The sequence below is a fragment of the Aquarana catesbeiana genome, linkage group LG04 (assembly GCF_042186555.1).
Source record: "Aquarana catesbeiana isolate 2022-GZ linkage group LG04, ASM4218655v1, whole genome shotgun sequence".
Lineage (NCBI taxonomy): Eukaryota > Metazoa > Chordata > Amphibia > Anura > Ranidae > Aquarana > Aquarana catesbeiana.
The window spans coordinates 44,899,647-44,911,355 of record NC_133327.1 but is presented as its reverse complement, the minus strand read 5'-3'; the positions used below and the strand labels follow the sequence as shown (position 1 = coordinate 44,911,355).

The 11,709-nt window shown below is 47.4% G+C and overlaps 1 protein-coding gene across 1 annotated transcript in view; it reads left to right on the top strand.

Annotated features, from left to right (window-relative positions):
- Nucleotides 1-625: 625 nt before the first annotated feature.
- Nucleotides 626-11,709, top strand: part of LOC141139217 (squalene synthase-like) — a 106,679-nt gene continuing 95,595 nt past the window's right edge. Inside the window, exons 1-2 of the mRNA XM_073625143.1 lie at nt 626-922; nt 3,183-3,281. Coding sequence (XP_073481244.1) covers nt 836-922; nt 3,183-3,281 — 186 coding nt within the window. The 5' untranslated portion in view covers nt 626-835. The remainder of the gene's footprint in view (nt 923-3,182; nt 3,282-11,709) is intronic.

The window sequence follows — 11,709 nt, the reverse complement described above, 5'->3', positions numbered from 1 at the left end:
ACACAGGAACAGGCAGGATCAATCATGTATTTTACAGCTTAGAAAGGGACAAATTAGACAGCACAAGAACTATGCGGTTTAAGCTGCTATAAGGGCACAGGTTTTTTTTTTTTTGTTTTTTTTTTTTTTTAGGGTTACAACCACTTTAAGTATATTCGACTGCATTAAAAAAAAAAAAAAAAAAAATCATCATCCTCCATACAGTTTCTCCTCATCCTGGGAATTGTCCTCCGGGGATGTAAGAGAGCCGAGCAGGATGTTAAATACGGGTCTAACATGTAACCTTACCAGAGGAGAATTTATCCTTTAACCAGTTCAGCACATCAGGTCAGGAGCTACAGAGAGCAGCTGCAGTCAGTGTTTTCTCACTCCCATTCTTAGCCAAGCATCTGGCTACATATCTGATATCTATCAGCTCAATAAATCAAGAAATTCCTTGAGAAATCCTTCTCCTGGGTTTGTGAGTGCATTTTTTTTTTAACATCTATGGGAATAACCTAACCATTCCAGTCTCACAACACGAGGATACATAATAAAAGCTGAGCTGGTGCTGCCCATAGCCATCAATGTGCTGTCTCCTCCCCAGAGACATGAGGAATACAGCTACACAGAATTCAGCATTCCCTGCCAGTCTCCTGTATGGCTGCACCCATGCACCGCAACCTGCACAGTACCCGACCAGCTGTCACTGAAAGCAGCACGCCACGCCTCTACATTGCCCCTCCGCACAGCGATTGGCTGCTGATGACAGGTGAGGGCAGGCCAACTGCTGCTACTATAAAAGTGGCAGGAGCGTGTGGATGTGGCGACTGCAGAGAGTTGATCATCCCCGGCCATGGAGTTCCTGAGGTCGCGCTTCCACCCCAAGGTGATCTACAACCTCATCAGTTACAAGATGGGCGGCCTGGCCAAGGTGGAGCAGGTAAGGCTGAGCAGAGGGGACCCCTGTACACCTGTGTTAGGAAGGGGCACATAGGGGAAGAGGACAATGTTTGCTTATCAGGTTATTTGCCACTTTTTCACCAGATTTGTTGCATTTATAAAATGGGTGTGATGCCCACTAAAGTCAAACTCACCCCCATTTGCCCAACATCTAGTTTTCTCTTCTTCCATTTGGAGTCTCTATTAAAGTTGCTGTATTTATTATTATACTCGCTGTGCACTTTTAGGGCATGGGGAGGGGGTAATTGAAGCAGGTGGTAGAGATGCAATTTTTTTGCCCATTTAAAGAAGGACATGCGGCTGCTCGGGGCAGTACACATGCCACAGAAAAAGAAGAACAAGGTGCGCCAAACTAAGTGCAGCATGTGGCAAACGATTTATTTAGAAGTAAAAAAAGCCAAATGGCTACTCACATAAAGCCATGTGAGTAGCCATTTGTTTTTTTTTTACTTCTAAAAAAATTGTTCACTACATGATGCACTTAGTTTGGCGTGCCTTATTCTTCTTTTACTTGTTTTCCAGAGTTTGCTTCTACTCCCAAGGGAGCTGCCGCTGGTGCAAAGAACTGACCCCCTTCATCAATTGCTGGGACTACTATTCATTATTATTATTATTTATTTTTCATCGACTATTATCTTATCACCATGGGTGAATTAAGAGTCCCATTTTTTATTATAAAATTGTATAGTGTAATATTATTATTCAGGTCTGCAAATAATTGATCTCATTTATCCATTATCTCAGTAGCACTTACATTTTGTAAGGCCTACCAGAAAAAAAAGAATAGATGTATGTTTAAATGTGTATTTCTATATTTTTGGTATAAGTTTATACTAATGAACACGTACGTACTGTTTCATACAAAAATACTAGAATGATTGTACAGATATATTTTCTATTTGTCAATTTTACACAAGTTATGTAATATTTTTTTAATTGGAATTCTCTTATTGTACCACAATTTACCTCAAATAAAAAAAGTTTGTAAAAAATAAATAACTAAAAAGAAGTAAATAAATCACATGCTCCATTTGGCAGGCAGTACTGCCACTAAATACAACCCATTTAAGTGTATAGAGCTGTGCTGCAACTGCCATGCACTTTGTGTGGTTGTCAGCCTTTTTAGTGTTAAAACAGGCAGTGAGGAAATGACATATCATCTCCTCATCACCTATCAAATGCCCTCTGAAAAGCAATCCACCAGATATAGTTGTTGAGATGGGAAGCATGGGCTGCTGCACTTGAGAATGAGCCCTTAAAGCCGAACTCCATAGATTAACAAAACGTTATGCTTGTGGTAGATCCCTCTCCATAATGTAAGGGCTAACCGCAATATATTTATCTTTTTCCTCACTCCACCACCAGCCGCTGGCATTCTCCTTCTGTGTCTGCTGTGTACTCATGTACAATGCAGCACTGTAAGGGGTTAACAGCCAGAGGCGGCTCTCTAATTAGGCAAATTAGGCAGTCGCCTAAGGCCTCGCACTCACAGGGGCCTCGCGGCCTCCTAATTTGCCTGTTCTCAATCACTGAAGTTGACGCCGGCGGCTCCGCCTACCCCCACTGGGACTCTGTGGCTTAGGAGCTGACAGACAAATCAGATACTGCCCGCAGCCTGAGGAATAGCGGCCTCATCACGGAGCGTCCCAGTCCATGGGGCCTCATGTGTAAGTTTTGCCTAAGGCCTCACAAAGCCTAGAGCCGCCTCTGTTAACAGCTCCTGCCTAAATTCATTTTGTAAAGCGCTGCGCAAACTGTTGGCGCTATATAAATCCTGTATAATAATATTTAATAGATGATGATGAGTAAAGCGGGGCATAGATTGATCAGCCGCTTCCGTAGGGACCAGCCAAATTTCCATCCTTGTATGGCCATCACCATTCAACAGTAGTAGATTGTTAGATAACATGCAGAAAATGCAGAGAACCTTTAGAATCACTTTAAAGTGTTACTAAACCCAGGACCCTGAATTCACTATATTTTATCTCCCACAGTACACAGAACATGGAAATGCAATTATTTTAGTAAATATAAACCGATAAATACCTTTCCCATCAGCAGTATATAGCAGTCTTATGACTTCTATCAGTGTTTGGTTAAAGCTTGTAGAAGGAGTCTGGACAGTGCTGATTGGCCCTGTGCTGATCACATGCACTCTCCCAAGAAAAAAAACAATCTCTCTAGCAATACTCACCAAACTAAGCATGTTCAGCCTGTCCCCTAATGCTCTGTTCTATCAGGAAACGGTCTGGAGTCAGTGGAAGAAGAGGAGGATCTGTGGATACAGGATCACACAACCTTTATACACAACGCAGGGGATTAACACCTTAGGTTCCACAGTGAGTATAACAAGCTTGCTTTTATGCATATACAGACTGATTTTACTGTTGTGGGTTTAGTAACACTTTAACCACTTTAGCTCCGGAAGATTTACCCCCTTTCATGACCAGGCCATTTTTTGCGATACGGCACTGCGTTACTTTAACTTAAACTGCGCGGTGGTGCAAAGCTGTACCCAGATAAAATTGATGTTCTTTTTTTCCCCACAAATAGAGCTTTCTTTTGGTGGTATTTGAGCACCTCTTTGTTTTTTATTTTTTGCGCTATAAACAAGACTGACAATTTTGAAAAAAAAAACAATATTTTTTACTTTCCGCTATAAAACACATCCAATAAAAAAAATGTAAAAAATCAAATTGCTTCATAAATGTAGGCCAATATGTATTCTACTACATATTTTTGGTAAAAAAAAAAACCCAAAAAGCCTTTACACTGTCATGTTCAGCAACATCGACCCTAAACTAAACAAGGCCAGCCAATGCTGGGAACAGAGGCTTTCCCTAGACCTACCATTAGAGGTGTGGGAACGCATCCTCACCTACATCCATAAAGGCTCTACCAACGTCTCAGCCCAGGAAAATGGTTTTAAAATATATTCCAAGTGGTATCGAACCCCAGATTTAACGAACAAATTCTGTCCCACCGTCTCTCTCACTCTGTCCCACCCTGGCATTGCAACAGAGAGAAAGGCTCTCTTATCCATATATGGTGGTCCTGACCAGAGATTCAGCCTTTTTTGGAAGGAGGTCCACCACCGCATCTCTTGCATCGTACATCTCTGTCGCACACCGCATACAACCAATCACTGACACTCCACCTTATTAACGCAGCAAAAATGTATATACCTACTCTTTGGCACACACAATCCCCTCTGTCCATGCAGAACCCTCGAACCCCATCCCCCTTCTCCATACACAACATTCACCCACCACCTTACCTCCATCTTTTCGCCACACCACTCAGCTACCTCTTCACCCACCACCTTAGTAAGTTCAGCCCCCCTTCCTCCTAAGAAAACCAGACCCATAAGTTGGGCAGTCTGGTGACACCTACCACTTAGTACCTGCGGTACCCTGATTGCTCAATTTCACAAAAAAATTATTGCTACTCGCCTGCTATTCTTTGTTGTACACTGTTACTCGCGTTAGTAAAGTTATAGAATATTGAGAGCGATGTTACAAGTGCTTATGTATAGACTATGATCCTTTAAGTTGTGTATATCTAATCGTGCCTGATTAGAACACTTTGCTGTGTTGAATTGTCAATCCATCACAGAATTGTTTGTACCAATCTCTTTGAAAATTTTATAAAAGGTGACTGGATGTAACAGAGGAAGGTCGCATCCAGAAGAGCTCCTGCGATCCTAAAAAATAATCATCCTTTACCGCACCAAACAATCCTGTGCGGGTGACCCTGGTACCGGGAATAGACAGGACTTGCCGTTGTGACTCCATCCATGCCAGCAAAAGGTAAAACCGTGGCCCCGAACTCCAATAAAAATCACCCGTCGGCGCCGGCTGGGTGCCCCGATGCCATCTTAGCTGACAGGCTCCATGCGCTGCTGGCTTAGCTAAACATGGCCGCCAGGAGAGCCTGATCACTTTGGCGGCCCCAGAGACCTCCACTTCGGGAGACACAGTGGTGATCCTCCTGGCCATAAAAAACAGTAGATCCTCCCTCCTGACCTGTATTGACAAGCTCTTGGAGGAATGCAACTGCATAAGGGCAGACCTGGATAAGATTAGGGGCCGCCTCACAAAATCTGAATCGTGCATATCGGCCACAGAGGACCTGATTAGCAGCCATGACCGCCACATTGAAGTGCTGGAGAACATGGTTAAATCACTGGTAGCTAAATCTGATGACGCCGAGAATTGTCTCAGGAGAAACAACGTGAGAGTGCTTGCCCTACCTGAGGGCTCTGAGGGTGAGCATCCTGTGGAGTTCACTGAAGCTTTCTTCAAGGACATCCTGGAGCTGGCCCCTGTCCCGCCGACTTACATGGTCGAACGAGCACACCAAGTTCCCACTGGCTGACGCACCCCTGGGGCACCACCTTGCCCATTCCTGGTGAGGTTCCTCAACTATCAGGATCATGATCACATCCTCAGTGTCATAAACCAGTAAATAAGTATATTAAAGTAAATGCATATAAATGTGAACACACCACCAATACAAACAGAGTGAACAAACTGAACAACCAAACAGTGATAATAAATCAACCTATATATATCTATAGATATATAGATATATATAGATATCTATATATATAGCAAAAAGGGAGTACCAGAATTGTAGTCAAGCCAAACCAGGGTCATAAACAGGAGATCAGCAGGGTTCAGGATACAGGAATCAGGGTTCAGGTCCAGGATCAGGATCACAGATAAACAGGCTGCAGGTCAGGGCACAAGGACAATACCAGGGCAAGGTGTGTGTGCACTTGATGGGTATTTATACTATACTGCTATCAAAGTCAGGTGATGCCTAATTGCAGAAGGTAATGCCTGCTCCACACTGCCAGGATCCATCCACCAGTGGATGCCAGTACTGAGGCCTAAAGATGACATAATACCAGCAGGAGAAAGCTCTGACAGTTCCAAACTGCCAGGAGACACCTGGCACATCAGGCTGGGCAGTGGAAAGGAACACATCAGGCTGGGCAGCAAACAGAAGCTCATCAGGCTGGGCAGCAGACAGAGGCTCATCAGGCTGGACAGCAGACAGTGGCACATCAGGCTGGGCAGCGGACAGGAACACATCAGGCTGGGCAGCAGACAGAGGCTCGTCAGGCTGGGCAGCAGACAGAGGCACATCAGGCTGGGCAGCAGATAGGGACACATCAGGCTGGGCAGCAGACAGAGGCTCATCAGACTGGGCCACAGACAGAGGCTCATCAGACTGGGCAGCAGACAGAGGCTCATCAGACTGGGCAGCAAATAGGGACACATCAGGCTGGGCAGCAGACAGAGGCTCATCAGACTGGGCAGCAGACAGAGGTTCATCAGACTGGGCAGCAGACAGAGGCTCAGACTGGGCAGCAAACAGAGGCTCATCAGGCTGGGTAGCAAACAGGAACTCATCAGGCTGGGCAGCAGACAGAAGCTCATCAGGCTGGGCAGCAGACAGAGGCTCATCAGGCTGGGCAGCAGACAGAGGCTCATCAGGCTGGGCAGCAGACAGAGGCTCATCAGGCTGGGCAGCAGACAGAGGCTCATCAAGCTGGGCAGCAGACAGGAACACATCAGGCTGGGCAGCAGGCTCTGCAGTCCGGGAAACGGGCAACGCACCCTCAGACCGGAAAACAGACACTGGAACTTTAGGCTGGAACGCTGGCTCTGGTTCTTCGGGCTGGAATGCCGGCTCTGGTTCTTCAGGCTGGAACGCCGGCTCTGGTTCTTCAGGCTGGAACGCCGGCTCTGGTTCTTCAGGCTGGAACGCCGGCTCTGGCTCTTTAGGCTGGAACGCCGGCTCTGGCTCCTCAGGCTGGAACGCTGGTTCTGGCTCTTCAGGCTGGAACGCCGGCTCTGGCTCTTCAGGCTGGAACGCTGGCTCTGGCTCTTCAGGCTGGAACGCTGGCTCTGGTTCTTCAGGCTGGAATGCTGGCACCTCCGGCTGGAACTCTGGCACCTTCGGCTGGAACTCTGGCACCTCCGGCTAGAACTCTGGCACCTCCGGCTGGAACTCTGGCACCTCCGGCTGGAACTCTGGCACTTCGGGCTGGGATACTGGTACCGGAACTTCAAGCTGGGACAGATTGGTGGGTGTGGAGGCAGGTTGGGTTAATGGCAGGATCGTTTCGGTTGGGAAAAACTTTAATTTTTTCTTTGGCTTAGCCACTGAAGCTCTGTAGGTGACTGCAGGACTGTAGGTAAGGGGTGCAGCAGACTGGAAAGGAGGATTGGGATATGGCAGAGAAGAGGTAACAGTAGCTGGGGGAAGATCTTGTGGTTTTGTAGGCAGCGGAGAAGAGGCAGGTGGGTTGAATGCAGGATAGGTACAGGGAGCAGAGACCGGATATGATTTTTTGGTTGGGAGCAGCGTATACTGGGCTGCAACTAAGGTTAACATGGCTGATGGGGAAACATACATTTGGGTAAGCTAGTGTCTGATGGCAGAGGGGGTTTGTTTGGCTGGGGCTGATTACACCATGTCAGATGTCAGACCATGCCGAAAGTATAGGTTGTACAAACTGTAGTTTTAAATCTCCCTGTCTAACAAAAGACAGAGCAGACACAATGCACTCAGCAATCATCTGTGGGGAACAGGCTGAGTAGTGCTCACAAAAATCGGCGGGATCATCCTCAAAAAGCCACACTAGGGATACAACCTGATTCATACTAAAAGGAGGAGAAAAATCATCATGGCCCTCTGGAATACAGGACAGGGCCATCTCAGTACAGATCTTGATCAAAGGCTGCACCTCCCCAAACAATATATAACCCTGATCGACCGGGGAGTGAGCCAAACGGATAGCTGCAAACAACTGGTCACTAGACCATCCTTTCAAAGCCTGGCAGCAATAATCACTACTTTCAGATGCCAGCAGAGAAAAATTAATAACCTCATCAGCATTCATGTTTGCAACCAAACTGAATCAAAATGGTACCCCTGTGCAGCCACTTCTGGTCAGGGATGGCCCTGGTATTCTGTCATAAACCAGATGTGACCAGAACTGTGTGACTGCGGCAGAGTGAACCAGACATAAACAGGTGAAAGTAAATAGGTTTATTAAAGTAAATGCATATAAATGTGAACACACCACCAATACAAACAGAGTGAACAAACTGAACAACCAAACAGTGATAATAAACCAACCAGTATATATATATATATATATATATATATATATATATATATATAGCAAAAAGGGAATTCCAGAATTGTAGTCAAGCCAGGCCAGGGTCATAAACTCATAAACAGGAGATCAGCAGATGGGGGGCCAGGAGTAAACAGACAGGGAACAAGATGGAAGGAATCAGCCTGCAGGGCAAGGATCCAGGGATACAGGAACAGAAACAAACAGGTTCAGGTTCAGGATACAGGAATCAGGGTTCAGTTTCAGGTCCAGGATCAGGATCAGGATCACAGATAAACAGGCTGCAGGTCAGAGCACAAGGACAATACCAGGGCAAGGTGTGTGTGCACTTGCCGGGTATTTATACTATAGCTGCTATCAAAGTCAGGTGATGCCTAATTGCAGAAGGTAATGCCTGCTCCACACTGCCAGGATCCATCCGCTGGTGGACGCCAGTACTGCGGCCCAAAGATGACATAATACCAGCAGGAAAAAGTTCTGACAGTTCCAAACTGCCAGGAGACACCTGCTGGTGCACCTCAGTACTGCGCGCCAAATGATAGATATTACCAGCAGAGGGAACCTTTCCTGACACAGTGAAGCCAGGAAACACCCTCACCTCAAATATGAAAATGCTGACATCCATTTTTACCCTGACTTCTCGGCAGACCTATAGAAGAAGAGGAAAACCTTCCAAGACATCCACAGGCGCCTCAGAGTAAAAGGCCTACCCTACAGTATGCTGTACCCGAGCCATCTGAGAGTCGTACACGCTGGTATTGCAAAATTCTTTGATTCCCCGGAGGAGGCCGACTCTTGGTTTTCTACTCTGCGGTAAGCTATTGTTTGCCTGAAATTCCCTTTGTACATTTGACCGGTACAATATCCTGCACTAATAGGTCTGAATATTATGGCGCATCATTAGGTACTTTCCTGTGTACTCCTATTGTCATCCTTCACTAACTGAAGTAACAGGAACAGCGGACGATTGTCAGGAAAAGTTCCATCCGCTGGAAATATCTGTCATTTGGCGAGCAGTACTGAGGTCCACCAGCAGGTGTCTCCTGGCATTTGGAACTGTCAGGAGAGTTTTTCCCTGCTAATCTTATGTCATCTTTGGGCCGCAGTACTGGCGTCCACCAGCGGATGGATCCTGGCAGTCTGGAGCAGACAGCACCTCCTACAATCAGGTGTCACTTGAGGCCAATTACAGGCATATAAATACCCGGTGTCTTGCCGAGAAAGTTCCCCGGCGGATAAGGACCCCCCTGTACTGCGCAGGCGCAGCGCTTGCGCAGTACGAACGACTAGGAGCCGCCGAAAATAGCCGAAGCTGAAAAACTTCAATCAGCTGTACACGGCGCCTGCGCCCTGGATCCAGGTTGAAGCCCCACCATCCAAGTGGACCTAGAGGGAGAATAAAAAAGTGCAGAGCGAAGGGAGGCCGTGTCCGAAGCGTGGCGAGGGGCCCTCTTTCAGGCACCGTGTACAGCTGATTTCTATTCTACTCGGCTTCGGCTATTTCCGCCGGCTCCTACTGCGCAAGCGCTGCGCCTGCGCAGTAGAGGGGGGTTCTTATCCGCCGAGGGAGAACTTTCTCGGCAGAACACCGGCAAGCACTCACATGTTTGCCTTGGTTTCGTCCTTGCGCCCTGACCTGCTAGCTTGTTATCTGATCCTGATTCTGAACCTGTTCCTGTGCCCTGAACCTGTGACCCGTGTATCTGATCCTGTCTCCCTATTATGATCCCTATCCTGTCCTACCTGTTACCTGGCATCCCTGCCCTGCAGTCTGATAAGTCCATCCTCTCCCTGTCCTGTGTTCCTTACCCCATCTGCTGATCGCCCTGTGTATGACCTTGGCCTGGCTTATGTTTATGTTTCTGGAACATCCCCTGTCCATCTGCTGATCTGCTGTGTATGACCCTGGCCTGGCTATTGTTTATGATTCTGGTATTTCCCATTTATTGTACTTATCTGTCTGTTGTTATTTGTGGATCTCTGTCTGTTGGCTGGTTATTGCACTGTGTCATATTGGAGGTGGTTGTACTTATATTATTCACTTACTTTAATACATCTTTATATTTTCACTTACATGTGTTTGGTGTTCCTCTGTAGCTAACCACGCAGTTCTGGTCACACCTGGTACATGACAGTAAACCAAAGCCATCCCTGACCAGAAGTGGCTACACGGAGGAACCATCTTAGTTCAGGTTGCTTGCTGCAATGAATTCTGATGTGATTCGTTATTATGCTCTGCTGGCATCAGAAAGTAGTGAATATCTCCGCCAGACACTGAAGGAGTGGACCAGTGATCAGCTGCTAAAGATCATTTGTTTTGCTCACTCCTGGGTTGATCAGGGCTGTATGCTGTTTGGGGATGTTTAGCCTTTAATTCAAATCTGTACAGAGCTGGCTTTGCCCTCCATCCCAGAGGGCCAGGATGATTTTTCTCCCCCTTTCAGTCTTAATCAGGTCACATCACTGGTATGGCGTCTGGAAGATGACTCCCCTTACTTTTTTGAATATTACACAGCCTGTTCCCAACAGATGATAAAATAATGCGCTGATTCTGTACAATCCCTTGTCACACAGGCAGTAAGTAACCTGCAATTTGTGCAACCACTACTTTTAGCATGGTCTGGTATTTTGCAATCAGCCCCAGCTAGCCCACAACAAACCATCTCTGCTGCCAGACACCTGCCTGCCCAAGAGTCTTTTTCCTTTTCACCTATGGCAACCTCCGTTTCAGCCCAATATACCCTGCTTCCCACCAAATATCAACACCCTGTCTCTACCCGCTGCATGTATCCTGCCTTTAATCCACCTGCCTCTTCTCTGCTACCTACAACTTCCCCACAAGAACTTCCTCTGGCCACTGTTCCCCCTTCCTTGCCATATCCCAGCCCTTCTCTTCAGTACGCCTCACCTCCTACCTGCAGTCCTGCAATCGCCTACAGATCTCCAGCAGTTAAGCCAAAGAAGAAATGGAAGTTCTTTCCAACCCACACAATCCTGCCAGCAAGCCAACCTGCCTCCACACCAACCAACCTGCTCCAGTCTGCTTGCATGCCAGCTGAACCTGATAACCCACCTGATTCTGCCAAACCTCTGCCTGCTATCCAGCCAGTGTCTCCTGAAGTTCCTGTGCCCCAGTCTGATATTCCTGTGTCCATGTTCCAGTCCAATGTTTCAATACCTGCCGACCAGTCTTATGTGCCTACTGTTCGACGTGTTGTGCTAGTGTCTGCTGTCCACCCTGATGTGTTCCTATTTGCTGCCCAGCCTGATGTATTCCTGTCTGCTTCCCAGCCTGATGTGTTCCTGCCTGCTGCCCAGCCTGATGTGCCTCTATCTGCTGCCCAGCCTGATGTGCCTCTGCCTGCTGCCCAGCTTGATGTGCCTCTGTCTGCTGCCCAGCCTGATGTGCCTCTGTCTGCTGCCCAGCCTGATGTGCCTCTGTCTGCTGCCCAGCCTGATGTGCCTCTGTCTGCTGCCCAGCCTGATGTGCCTCTGTCTGCTGCCCAGCCTGATGTGTTCCTGTCTGCTGCCCATCCTGATGTGTTCCTGTCTGCTGCCCATCCTGATGTGTTCCTGTCTGCTGCCCAGCCTGATGTGCCTCTGTCTGCTTC